The sequence below is a fragment of the Thermobia domestica genome, chromosome 7 (assembly GCF_964235325.1).
Source record: "Thermobia domestica chromosome 7, izTheDome1.hap1.1, whole genome shotgun sequence".
Lineage (NCBI taxonomy): Eukaryota > Metazoa > Arthropoda > Insecta > Zygentoma > Lepismatidae > Thermobia > Thermobia domestica.
The window spans coordinates 250,046,315-250,061,382 of record NC_137460.1 but is presented as its reverse complement, the minus strand read 5'-3'; the positions used below and the strand labels follow the sequence as shown (position 1 = coordinate 250,061,382).

Genomic DNA, 15,068 nt, shown 5'->3' with positions numbered 1-15,068 from the left:
TTATTATTATTTATAAAGAGATGTGTAATGTTCTGTTGTTTTCCGTACTGCACTCTGCGTTTTGCTGCTTCATTACGAAAACAACGAAGTAAAAGTAAGTCCATTACCGACGCACCTTGTTGTTTTAAATTCTGAATGGCGGTTTCGACAGCCTTTAGTCCCTCACCATGTGATATTTAGGGGCTTGTACGGTGGAATCCTCGTAGACGTGGGCAATCACCTTGAACGGGTCTGCGCGCAAGTTTTTTTCGCCCTGCCAGGGTGTGGCGGAGTTATCGAGTGCCGAGTTTTAGGGACTCTACTGTAGAAGTTTTGAAGATCTTAACATGTAGTATCGGTAAGCTGTTTATTATATCTTTGTTTTGAAAATGGATGCTCTTTAGTGGTAACTTTAACTTCAAGAGAAGTCAAAATTCACATAGATCCCTATCGAGTGCATAGAGAGATGGATGGGCGTTCGGTATTTTTTATTTGGGAAGCGTTCTTGAATTGAGATGACTATCACGGACACAGTTTGAGTTTGGTGAATCTGCTAAGCCACTGACCTCCACATGTCCGTCTCGTGCGACAGACTGCACCTCGAAGACGACGAAGACATAAAGCGGTATTGTTGAATGGATCGTGATTGGACCTTCAGGAATATAATGGTATGAACCACGCCGCGTTGGTCAACGAGACTTAAAGGGGGGGAAGGAGACGGTGGTTCAATAATAGAGCGTTTACCTCTGGTGCGTGGGGTCTCTCATTCGATCTCCGGCCAAGTAAGTTTGTGATGAACATCTTGCTCGTGGGTTTTCTCAGGGTACTTCCACCTCCTCCCACTTTCTCACTCCACCAATTCTTCCCTTATCATTCGCTTGCTTTAATCATCGTCTCCGTTAGCGTAATCATGGAACATGAAACTCTAAGATTTTATTTCATTCTTTTTAAGGAGACTCAAAACGCTTTCTCTTTGTGTTTTCTGATCGGGGCACTCGGTCGAAAAAGTGTAAAAGGTTTCTGAGGACAGCCATCCTGAGTGAGGTTTTCCTGTTTTTTTGTTTCTTTTACCATTTCATATAATCTTTTATTTGACATCATCTTCGCCTAAGATTTCCTAAATACTAAAGAATATTTGGAAAACATTCTTGCATGGAGGAATACTAAAGAATATTTGGGGAGGAATCACGCTAGTAAATATGAAGGGAATTGCAGAAGAAAAAGAAAATACCTAAAGGAAGGCCACGATTGAGAAATAGACACCAAATAATACATGATATAGAGAAGAATAGCTACCAAGAAACGAAAAGTTTGGCCCAAGGTAGAGATGGATGGAAAGCTTCGTCAAACCAATTGAGAGATTCCTGACTACAGACAATGATAATTATGCTTTTCCATTTTTCGTAGGCTAGGTATTTAGGTTGTGGCAAAAATTCCATTTTTATAAATTTTGATTTTCGACGCTGAGCCCTAGAACAATCTATTGACGTAAATGTAGGATTGTCTGTACATATTCAAATTAAATAAGAACATTAAAAAGGAAGTTTTCTAAAGATACTTTCTGTATTCCAGACAAACAGATATATTCTGGAAAAACAAATATTCAAATAATTTTAAAAATAATAATACTGTTTGAAAAAAAGAAAACTACAGCCGTAATTTACCAGTATGTAATACAGTCTTTTCGTTGAAACGATTGAGATCCTGGCCAATAATTAGTTTTTGGATCGGGCTACAAAATTTTTTAACGGTCCCTAAATCAAGTTTTCGTATTTTCTACGGAAAAAGCACATCATACTGACAAGTAAACCTTACGTTTGGGTGAATCGAGTTGCTGACTGAGACACATATGAGAAAGTAGTACTAAATGTGGTGAGTATTTCAGTGAAGTTTTAGGTGCGAAGCTCCAGGGGTTTACGAGATACAGCTACCAGAACATCACATGGAAGTACAGAATAGTCTTCATACAGTTGGAGGTAAAAGCTCTGTAAGACCTCTTGTAACGACAAAAGGTGAATAACAAATCTATGGGTACATATTAGGACTAGGGGGAAGTCATATAGTAAGGGTATACCTGACGGCGGCCATCTTGAAATCCGCCATTTTGAATTAAGGTTAAGTTTTTAAAATAGGAATAGGATCATGTGATACATGATTTAAGGCGCAAATTTAATCAGAAGAACAATGGTGACATTAATTTTGATTTACGCGCAATTGGTAAAAAGTTACAGGGAAATTAAATATTGTTGCTGCATATGTATTAGTCCTTTACCCCACCTTGTAAATTTTGTGTTAATGATAATAATTAAATAAAAAGCAGATGGATAAATATTAGGTCTATGGTAAGAGTTGCCTTGATGGCGGCCATGTTCAAATCCGCCATTTTGAGTCAGACAAAAGTTTTAAATAAAACGCATAACAGTGACACCTTATTAATAGCAAATTTTACCATAAATCCAACGGTATAACCATTTTTGCTTTATCATTAACCAGCATTTGTTATCGCATAAACAAGTTCAGGGAAAAATGACCAAATTGGAATTGAGTCATAACCGAACTTGGGTCTTTCTTCCAGAAAAGTCCTCAATTAGTACAATCAATATGTAGTTCAGAAAGGAGTGCATGACTTGCACAAATGCTCTGCTCACAGTGAGAACACCTGACAAAGGCAATCGAGTTACACTTGACACATTTGTCGTTAACAATTCCGTCAAAGCAGTAGTCGTAAGGAGCGATCCATTTAATTTTGTGCTGGTTAATGATAAAGCAAAAATGGTTATACCGTTGGAGTTATGGTAAAATTTGCTATTAATAAGGTGTCACTGTTATGCGTTTTGTTTAAAACTTTTGTCTGATTCAAAATGGCGGATTTGAACATGACCGCCGTCAAGGCAACTCTTACCATAGAACCTAATATTTATCCATCTGCTTTTTATTTAATTATTATCACTAACACAAAATTTACAAGGTGGGGTAAAGGACTAATACATATGCAGCAACAATATTTAATTCCCCTGTAACTTTTTACCAATTGCGCGTAAATCAAAATTAACGTCACCATTGTTCTTCTGATTAAATTTGCGCCTTAAATCATGTATCACATGACCCTATTCCTATTTTAAAAACTTAACCTTAATTCAAAATGGCGGATTTCAAGATGGCCGCCGTCAGGTATACCCTTACTATATGACTTCCCCCTAGTCCTAATATGTACCCATATATTTGTTATTCATCTTTTGTCGTTACAAGAGGTCTCACAGAGCTTTTACCTCCAACTGTATGAAGACTATTCTGTACTTCCATGTGATGTTCTGGTAGCTATATCTCCTAAACCCCTGGAGCTTCGCACCTATAACTTCACTGAAATACTGACCACATTTAGTACTACTTTCTCATATATGTCTCAGTCAGCAACTCGATTCACCCAAACGTAAGGTTTACTTGTGAGTTAAGTGATAAATTTGGGTTTAGCTACACTATATATAGTTCTCCAGATATAATGCCTACAAAAGGAAAGAAAAAATGAAACAATGGATCTTTTGATCCAACTATAATATGTAGTAAATGAATTCTTTTGTTAATATTTGAATATAAAAAATGTAGTGTATCTTATACTACAACAAATATAAGAGTTCTACTGCTCCGTACAAAATAAAGATCTGTAGTCCGATTTGACTACTTACACTACAATTGTTTTTACCAGTGAATGAATAAGAGGAAGAGCTTTAAAATGTGCCATAATTGTCAGATTTCTTACTTCAGTAGATAAGGATCCATTCACTTTTTACAGTCTTCTCCGAATAATCCACGTGAACTTTTATTCTTTTTTATCGTTTGCTTTTCGCCTTCTTCGTTCCCTCCATCTTTTCCGTTCTGCCATAGTTGTTGCAACGCCCTTAGAGTAACTTCCAATGCAAATAATGTTTTCTTTTTCTTTCTTTTGCTTTCTTTCTCTCTTTCTTTTCAATTTTTTATTATTATTATTATTTTTGAATAACCAATCCCTGAATGTAATGTCTGCATTCTAAACCTTGGGAAGTACTTTTTTTTTTTCTTATCTAGCTTATAGTCCGAGAAAATTTACTAGAACTTTCATATAATTTGTTGGCTGTGGCTTGCAATTGTTGATAATGTGTTACGTAGTGATAAATATTGTTTCATTGTTACCTTATAATTAGCAAAGCAATTATTCTTCCTCATTATTAAGTTCTATTTGTATCCTGGGAACAGAAATCGTGCTTATGGCCTATTAATCAGACAGACAGACACTGTTGTATCACGAAATAGACAGACACACTGGTACAATGTATCTAATTGTAATGGCGTTTGGCTCGTGCTTTCTTTGATGCTTAACAAGCAGGTGTTCTGTTTGAGGTCAAAATTTTTGTTTTGACTCTTCTTAGAGAAACTAATGGACTAGCGTTCTATAGTACTCCTCATAATTATGCATAGCATAGTTTGGAAGTCTGAAAAACTATTAAGGGTGATATTAGGTTCGTATTTTGTATAAAGTCTTTGTTCACTAATATCTCGAGGTTAAAATCACCTTCTGGTTTTCACTACGTCACATTTATATAAGGGAAATGCGATGCACCTTAGGAGGAGTATTTCAAAGTGTTTCGGAGGATACATTGGAAGACAGATGTTGTATACCGTATTGAGAATTCCAATAGGGAATTTGGGATCGGCGAAACCACAGTAACGATATACCTCTATATACACATGTAGTCTAGTCTAAGCCTTTTATACACACACACACACACACACACATATATATATATATATATATATATATATATATATATATATATATATATATATATATATATGCTGGGAATGGTTGCAGTTATTGGGGGGAAGAGGGAAGGGATAATGTAGCTAGTAGCGCATTACACGAACGAGTCATGTAATGTATCTTTAACAATTGCCATTTGGAATTAACACCTGTTGATCAAATAATTAGTATTGCCAAATCTTGTACAGGTAAGAGGGTTGCTGCAAATCCAACGTCATTATTCATCAATAACTTTGCGTATATATCTATCATAGTCCTCCTCCCGTTTGAAAAATGCAAAATAATTCTGAATTAAAGGATGCTGTTGATTGTTAGCCCATGATATTCCCCTTGCCCCATCCTTGTGATTATACCCTACAACAATGTAGAGTGCAAAAGGGTCAGAGTCATGTTTTTAGTACATTCTTTGGTTTGGCTGGTCCATAAATTCCTATCTCAAAATAATCAATAGTGTATAAGGTTTCATCTGTCCATAATTCATAAAATACATGTATTATTGTATGTTGTAACTTTAAAAGAATATAACATACGTACAAAATGGAGGACATCGTTCCCGATACTAGAAGTCGTTCTCCGGGATGCCGTTCAGCGCCCTCGTCGTCGCCGCTTGGACCGCTTCCACCGAGTCGAAACGATGCCCCTTGAGCTGCCTCTTGATACGGTGGGTTACCGTGGGACGTAAAACTCAAAGATTTCATTTCATTTTTGATACGGGGGAACAGGAAGAAGTCCGGCGGTGCGACATCAGGGCTGTAGGGGAGGGAAGCAACGTGAAAACGCCAAATTTGGTCAGGAGATCCCTCACAATCCACGCTCCGTGGCACGGCGCGTTGACATGGTGGAGCTTCCATTTCTCCACCAGGTCTGGTCGCACGCATGTGATCCGATTTCGCAGTCGTATGAGCACTTCCACTCAAAATCATGCATTTACACTCTGTTCAGGAGGTACAAACTCATTATGGACAATGCCACGACGGTCAAAAAATGCAATCAACATCGATTTCACTTTCGATTTCGACATTCTGGCCTTCTTTTTACGGGGTGATTGTGCGGCCCATGGTATCCTCCTTGTAGGCCTGCGTAAGCATGTCCTTGGTTTCGGTCGCTGATTTTTCCAGTTTGACGCAAAACTTGATGGCGTACCGCTGCTCCAAATTTCGCTCCATCGCAACTGACGACGAGGCGTCACAACAGGAGGTCACTAACACAGTGATCCACACTCAACTAACGCACGCAGGCGACTGCCGCCGGTTGACACCTGTTCCCAAGGCTCCCCTCCATAACATCCGGCCTTGCAGTTCCCCCTACATTGCTCCGCGCGCGCGGAAAAAAGTCAGTCCTACTACTTCTGGACACGATTCTGTATAAGTTTGAGTTTAAATAATTTACTGAATAAGACAAATACATTAGATTATTCAGTGTAAAATGAATTTATTTTCAGCTGTCGGCCTACTGTGTCGCATGGTGTGTCCACGTCACTGCAAAGATGAACCTCCACGTAAATCGTGTAATGATTGTTAAGAATTAAACAAAGCGTATATGAAATATCAGCAAGTGAGAATCAGGAACATATTCGGAGGGAAAGGACTTCCAGGCACATTGCCTCTTCATACTAATATACACACCATCGAAAAAGTAAAAAACTTAAACATTAGAAATTATTTTTAAAATACACACACACACAAAAAAATTAATTTTGAAAATATTTAATAAAAATGAAAAGTCAATTTTTTTTCCACCTACATTACATATGGTTGCAGTACATAACCATTATCTTGACAACATAGGAACAAAGACTAATATCTGTGGTTGAGATCCTTATATTTCTTTGTAAATTGCAATCCTATGAGGAAATGTGTTTACCTTGGTGCAAAATCTTAAGCATACTACCAAAATTAAAAGAATGAAGAAAAATGGACAATTTCCGAAAATACCAAAAATTACGAAAAAGTCACCGAAACTTAGGAAAAATTTTTAAAAAAAGAATCTAAAATCTGAGATGACCTAAAAGCTGAAGTAAATTCGCAAAATATGCAAAAATTCGCACTTTAAAAGTAACATTTTCTGTTTCAGAACGAAATGTAATATTACGTGTATTTGATGGGCATTGTGTCCGAAATACCCCCCCCCCAAAAAAAAATTCATCAACTTCCGCCCCTGCTGATGACAGTTGGGGGGGGGGCATAGTATTCCCTGATTTCGATTCTAAAATACTGAAGTTATTAATATGTATTTCGTCGCCTATTTGAACCTCACAACATGTTTTTCACTTTTGACACTGTGTAATTAAAAGTTCTACGGCACATCTATAAAAATTTAACTTTACTTTTGTTCATCGCCATTAACAAGTTACTTCATATCTCTCTCTCTCCCTCTCTCCCTCTCTCTCTCTCTCTCTCTCTCTCTCTCTCTCTATATATATATATATATATATATATATATATATATATATATATAAAGTGACATTACGTAGTGCGACTGCATGACTAACAAGCTAACAAGTAATGAAAAATAGTTCTTGTGCTTGTTTTGAAATAAATAAAACACGATTGGGTCACGATTTTTTTTAAACTGTACAAATGTAAGTACAGATTGGAAAATTTTGTTCTATGAAACGTCAAAATTCACCACCAAAAGTGTTTATGGCCGGCTTTAGACGCTACCAAATCGCAAGCAAAGTACGTTTCTATCGCATGGATGAAAATTGGGCCTAATTCGCACGGAAATTCGCTCTTGAAAATGTTAGAAATTTTATGATTTGGTAAAGAAAAGGTCACGAAATTTCATTTTGGAATTTTAGTAGACTCCATGTATTTCGAATGCCATCATTGTAAAGCTGTGTCAATTGGGCATTAAGCCATGCCTTCGTCACAGAATTGACGCCATTGTCATTTTAAAAATGCTTACCCCTCAATAAGCTTTCCATGTTAGGGAAGAAGTTGGAAGATGCAAGATCCGATAAATATAGAGGGTAGAGCAAAATATTATAGTCACTATGACATGCTTTGACCAGAGCAAAATGGAATACATGGACAGGCGCGTTGTGCTGTAGGAGAAGCACATAATTCGTGCAACGTTTAATTTTAAGACACAAGTAACTTCCATATTTTACAAATGGACAAGATATATGGAATTTCTGCCCTGCATTCCATGATAACGGCAAGGAGTGTTTACATTCCTGGTAGGAGCGTTGAATTCCATATCTTACAAATGACCTGCATTCTATGGTAACGGCAAGGAGTGTGTCCTGCATTCCCAGTAGGAGCGTTGAATTCCGTATCTTACAGGTGATGTGCATTCTATGATAACAGCAAGGAGTGTGTCTCATATTTCCAGTAGGAGCTTACAGGTGACTGGCATTCCATATAACGGCAAGAAGTGTGTCTCACACTACCGGTAGAAAGGTGAACAAAATTTAAAAAGCAACCATGGCCAATTATCGTAATAAATGGTATTTATTTACGATTTCCAGTAAAAATGGCAAAATCGAGCATTTTGCTACAATTACCGGTCTTTATTGATCAGTATATGTAGTTCTAGAAGCAGTGTGGGTTTCTTAAAGATGCCCGCAACACTTACGTAGAATTTCTTTTTGAGTGTTCTAGTGAGTACATGTTTCTTTCATTTGTATACTATTCTTCTTTAAAGCCCTTCATATACCAAATTTGGTGCTGTTATGTTCATGTGCACGTAGCTCGACTTTGGTAACTTAAGTTGAGTGAAACTATAAGGATTGTTGCCCCTAACCGTTGTGATATTCTGATAAAAACATTAGGAAAGGTTTCGTTGATAACTTCTGAGCCATTGGCAGCCAAACATACATACATACAGGGTGTCCCATAATTATGTATATGATGTTTCAAAGGTTGCAGCGAAGAAATTAGCAACATAACTTGAACATGAACACATTACTTTCGTACGTTTCCTTACAAGAATTTTAATCACTGTTCTCCATGGCACGGTTCACCAATGCACCATCCAAATCGATACATGCCTGGAGACGAAGAGCAACGTTGTCACAAGCAGCATGACAGACCCGTACCGTTATCCTGTGGAACTCGTCTGTAATTGCTTCCCGTAGTTCGACTAAATTGCATATGTGATGTTGATACACTTTGCCCCTTAAAGCACATCATAAGAAAAAGTCAGGTGGGTCAGATCGGAAGATCGAGCTGGCCACTCCATAGACACACGTCCGCTGATACAGCGGTTCGGGAATGTTCCGTTCACTGACTGGCGTTTGTATGGCATAGTGTGTCGGTGCTCCAGTGACCCTTATCCCCACTCTCAGGCTACAGTGTTGCCATATCGAAACTTTTTGCCCAGAATTAAAAATACTACAGTTAGTCAAACATCCTATATATAATTACGGGCCATCCTATACCATAGCCTAGCTTTTAAGAGTTCTTTGTATTACCACAGATGTCAAATTAAATTAATGGTTAGCAGCACTTACGAAGAATTGTATTTTCTTTCCAGGTTTATCAATGGAACTCCATTATGAAGTAGACCATAAAAAGCACGACATGCTTGGCGCACATTCACCGTTAATGGAGGATTCTGCTGTTTTGTAGAAGAAATATCCATACACCAAAATGTAAATGCGGGGGAACTGTAATTATGAAATTGTACAGAAAGAAAATGTTAGTTTTTAAGAAGACTGGAGCATTGTTGATAAATGCGGACTTTTTTGTGTCGCGTGAAAACCTGATGTGAAAGCTGTAAACTGCAGTTGTTACTGTTCAGTAGAAGTCATTGCAAGAGAAATAAAGCCAAAGATATTTTTGTTTCTTTGTAGACAAGAGTAGAAGCTCAGACAGATATAATAACTGTTAATACCAATACAATTGTAAAAGAAACAAGCAACGTGAAACCGTGACTTGCGTTATTATTATTTTTTTTTCGTAGTGACACGCAGTATTTTGTGAGTGAAGGAAATTAACATATGCGCGTGTGTGAATCGAGCGAGTAGTGCATGAAGTGAACATTCCATCCAGTTGCTACCAACCTTGCAGATTGACAATCGTTGCTGCTCTGAATTTAATTAATTAACCACTGAATTAAGTAATTAATAGTGCGTGCAAAATAAATAATTATTTAAGTAAGTTATAAATAAGAAGTTGATTAATTGATCAGAAATGAAGAGAAAGCGTAATTATTTTCTTGATTGAAACAAAGTTAGCGAGGTTGTAAAATATTATAAATATATATATAAATGAAAGCGTGTTTTTTGTATGTATTGTTAGATTGTATGGTAGGTGTACTAGGTAATGTGGAGTGACTGTAGATTGTGGAATAGGATGAATGTTGTGTGATTACATTGGGGTCTTGTACAGTACAGATCAATGACTTCTGTAACAAGTAATAGATTTTGTCGTCCCAAATCACAGACAAATACAAAGTAAATGTTTAATGATTTAAAAAAAAAAAAAAAAGAAATCATGTTGAAGAATAAAGTTTATTGGCGCACATAACAGAGAAAGGTGGCACAAAATTAACAGGGGTCCTTTTCTTGATGTTCCAAGTGTATTGAGCTAGAAAGAGCTTTGATAAACGCTGTATTGGCACTGCTAAGTTAGGGGTTTGATGCGTTAATAGGTCCTGTGTACATTATCAATATAGTTTGTATTATATAATTGGGTCATTTTTAAAAGGAACGAAAAAAACTTCCATTTATTTTTGTAACAAGGTAAGCTAAGTCATTTTAATAATAGGATAGGAACGTATTTCCCAAATCTTCATTGATAATGTAGTTTTATCGAAGAGTCTTCAGCCTAACAGTTTAATTTCAGAATTATAGGCATGAAAAAATTTCTTGGTATGATTTTTTTTTCTTTTAATATAGATATTCAAAACGAATATACACGGAAGAGAAACTTGCAATCTGCAAAATGAAGGTATAATTTTGTTATAAGTTCCATTGTGTAAAATCTGTTTTATTTAGTGACTTTTTTAATCTATGTAATTTGACTGATTTTGTAGGTAGATGAAATAATATATAATGATACAGAAAAAGTAAATACGACAGGTTCACATGCTTATAGTTCCGAGTTATATGGTACGTTATAGAAAAAAAAAAGTAGAAAGAAACCGCTGCACATAATGTACTAGAAAATTCAGAACGCAAAATACATCGGATTGATGTTACCCGAAGACTTGAAGATCATAACCGTAGATTCTGACATATTACAGTTTTCTTCGAAAGAATGTCAATTTAAAATCTGTATTATCTTTTCAAGTTTAGTGTTCAGTTTGGTTCCTTAAGAGCCTAACTTATGAAAAATAATACAAAATTTACCATTTTTCTTTTGCTTGTTTTTCATAAGTTAAAGGAGATAATCAAATGCAGCTAAAGCAGTGACTAGAGGAAGGAACTCAAGTGCATTTGATTCACGTATCATGTTCTTTTGGATCCTGTAATTTTAATAACTGTATATTAAAACTATTTTGTTTATTACAAGCTAAATAAAACTATTATTTAAAAAGTAGTTCACAGGATACCAAAACAACGTGATACATGAATCAAATGAAGTTGAGTTCGTTTCTCTAGTCGCTGCCTTAACTTAGATTGTGGGGGAAATATTATTCTGGTAACACTGTCATTCCTATGGATGGCAACACAACATTATCTATGATAGTGGTAACTTACGAAAAACAAGCAAAAGAAAAATGGTAAATTTTGTATTATTTTTAGTATGTCAGGCTCTTTATTTTTCACCGCCGTGTTCGTTTTTCAGTATCCTTATATATTATCATTTCCTATTTTACGTTGTTATATCTGTATTTGAAATAATGCAGCATGAAAGGTACTTTGTTTGTTTGCACTGAGAAACAGGCATTGGGGAAATGTACTCATTTTTTTTTCCTCAGAAAGTCAGAAGTACGAAAAAAATTGATAGTAGGAGAAAGTACGTATATGAAAAAAAAAAAAAAAAAAAAGTGTCATTTCGTCATGTTCTAATGTCGTACGTTTACTGTTTTTGTGATGACTAATAGAAAATTCGTTATGTTCTTAGGCTAAATTTCTGCTTCTGTTACAAAAGTATCTGAAATCATAAACGGAGAGAAACTCGTTGACTTACGGTGTTTACTTTAATGTGGGTCTTCAGAAGGCAGAAGAACACTAATACTTGTCAAAGTTAGCAACTCTAGTTTTATGGAAAATATTTGAGTTACACATTTCCAGTAACCAGTAAATAAGAATCAGATATATCTGAATAGAATATTGCATTGTTACAAATTAAGTATGAAAGTCCAAATGACAACAAGCAACTTATTTCAGTTGTATTATTCATGCTTTGGACTATCGCATTCAGTTGTAAAACTAAGTTGAATACTTGTTGCATAATCCAAGAATTTGGCATAATTATTATTAAGTAATACATACGTGGTTACGATTATTTTCTTATAATCCGCAGCATCCGGTGCATGATGCTCTTGCAGTTGTTCTATACATAGATTCTCCGTAACCCTGTGGGGCAAGTGGAACAAACGCACTGCGAGATTATGTTCCCTTTCACCTGTCTTATCTTTGGTAATAATAAGTAACACGTGAGAGGGTAGCCCCGTAAATCAGATAGGTAAAATAAATAGAGAACACCCCTTTGTCTATTCTAGTCTTCCCTCGTTTGTGTCACTTTATCTCTGAAATGAGTCAGCATTTTAATGGTATAATTTTATGGATTTCTTATTTACATTTATTTAAATACCCCGTACTTCGTAAAGTTTAATTACGTCAAAATACAATTTTAGCATTTATAAATCAGAATTAAGTGACACTAAATTAGTATATAGTATAAATGAATTGTTTACAGTGCAAGAGAAGAATTGAATAAAAATCTGGGTTTTATAATCTCTTATCATTTCAAAAAGGAGTTTATTAAAACATACAGGGTGTTGCGAAATAACACCGACAACCCTTGGGAGGTGATTCCTGACACCAAGATAAGACAAAAGATATAGGCCAACCTGGGTGCACAAATGCTTCCTTTTGAAGTTATAGGGTATCGAAAACATGAAAAAATAAACTTTAAAGGTCCATAGCTCCAAAACTATGGAATATATCATAGTCGGGTCAAGACTTTCCTTAGGAACTAGTATGTGCTCTTTCCGAACATTCATGTTTCACGATCCTGTGTACTTCCGCACCAATTTTTATGAGCTGAGTATTTCAAATTATATGCCCGTAGCTGAACTCCTATAAAAATTGGTGCGTGAGTACCTTAGGATTCTGAAACATGAATTTGTGGATAGCGTACATATTAGTTCCTAAGTGAAGTCTTGACCCGACTACGGTAGGCCCCATTCTTTTGGAACTATAAACCTTTTAAAGTTTTTTTTCTTTCTTTCTTTTTTTTCCCATCTTTTCGGCAGCCTATAACTCCGAAGGAAATATTCGTGCACCCAGCATTCGTGGTCTATACTTTTTGTCTTATCTTGGTGTCAGGAATCGCCTTCCAAACATTGTCGGTGTTGTTTTGAAGCACCCTGTATAAACAAAATGGTGCAAATATTTAACAGCTTTAATTCTTCAGTCTTCTGATGAGGCTTGCGTAAATGATTTTGAACGAAAAAAGAAAGATCTTTCTTCGACAGAAACTAATATTGTGGTCCCTTTTCCTTTCAAGGAGAATTCGTATTATTGCCTTAGTACTCCAAGTAGATAACTCAAAAACCCGGAGCTACTAGTGGATATGCAACTAGTCAAGTTCCAGCATGAACCAAAAGCGTTCCTCTTCTATTAGCTTCACACGTAACATTTTGAATTATTTTGTTGGGATTGCCAAGCTTTAGCGCTCTACACCTTAGTGGTTAAATAGTGCGACTGAAGATGTATACTTTCCGTTAAAATGCTGCTTTTCGAGTTATCTATTTGGACTAGGGTACATATAATTGAAGAGTTGACCATCTATTTAATTACAGAAGCAGTACCAGCATTACCGATATTGTAGGCAGATTTGTATTTTGGGTAATAGGCCTAGTGTTCAAAATATTGAAAGCGAGAGTAGGTATTTCAGAAGGGCAATTAGTGTGACCGCTATGTTTTTTAGTGTGTTAAGATATACTTTTATGTTGATACCAAATTACTGAATTAATATATGTCGTTTCGGCTAATAATTATTTTCATCAGGGCTGAAGGTTAGGTAATTTCCTCGCCGTTTTCGTTTCTCAGATTATTTAAATACAGATACAAGTAAGCTGAACGTACTGAAGGAAATCTTAATCTTAATTTATTCTGTAATATAAAATGCTTTTAGCTAGAGCTAATTTCTTCAGAATTGAAGCTGTATTTACTTAATAAGTCGACTAAGCGTATGATTTGAGTATTTTTCTTGCAGCCATAGGTAAATAAATTTGTAAGAAAAGGAAAAGGTGATACCTAGACCTGGTTCGCCAATTAGAGTGAAAATGCAGTTACAATGCTCGTTTAAAAAAATACGAAGACTTATTGATTTCATTATTATAGAAAGACCCATATTTTTGTTGTTGGTAATATCACAGAGAAAGATGTGGAATTCTATATAAATAGTTTACATCAACTATAGAAAAGTTAATTTAGCCTCTTGTTAAAACTTAATTAAAATGGTCACTTCTTGGCATCTTTTTGGTTTGATTTCGTTGTGAGTTACTGAATAACTTTGAAATATGTTACTTATATTTCTTCTCATTCGCTCTAATGAATACAAAGTAATGAGTCACTAGTATGAATTGTCCGAAACTTATCAAAATGTGTTTTTAATAGGAATAGTAGTTTTCCTGTAAATTTTATGCCAAGTTCAATCTTCGAATATTTTACCAGATATGAGAGATTATTCCTTGCGCTAGTGCTCAAAATAATGACATGGAAACTTACGGTTTATTCGTTAGGACTTAACCAAATACTTCGATTTTTATTTTAAATGTAAAGTAATAATACTAATAAATGGGTTGATTTTATGTGTGTTCTGATGGAAGGTATGCTATGATACGAGAAGTTAAGCATAGATGTGAAATAGCATTCAGAAATGGAAGATGTTTTATTTGATTTAATTGCGGCTCTTGAGGGAAGTGACATAGGTAAATATATATATAAAACTCATCGCTCCAGGCTAAACTTAGGTTGTCATGCTGCAAGAATCTTGTAGCTGTCATTAAAAAGGAAATATTGCGACCCTACAATATTTATGCATGTAAACATAGTCTTGAAAGAGACATGCAACATTTGTTTCATCTTGCAAGGAATTAAACCATGTATAACTTTCTAGGTTGTCTTGCTTGCTACCTACTATCACCCTAGAAAAAAAAAAAAAAAAGA

At 35.6% G+C, this 15,068-nt stretch overlaps 1 protein-coding gene across 3 annotated transcripts in view; it reads left to right on the top strand.

Annotated features, from left to right (window-relative positions):
• The window catches only part of LOC145690800 (solute carrier family 71 member 1), a 274,003-nt gene extending 259,170 nt beyond the window's left edge, over positions 1-14,833 (top strand). For all 3 annotated transcript variants that reach the window (XM_081766094.1, XM_081766092.1, XM_081766093.1), the window contains one exon: positions 9,254-14,833. In XM_081766094.1, coding sequence (XP_081622220.1) covers positions 9,254-9,348 — 95 coding nt within the window. In that variant the 3' untranslated portion in view covers positions 9,349-14,833. The remainder of the gene's footprint in view (positions 1-9,253) is intronic.
• Positions 14,834-15,068: the final 235 nt, after the last annotated feature.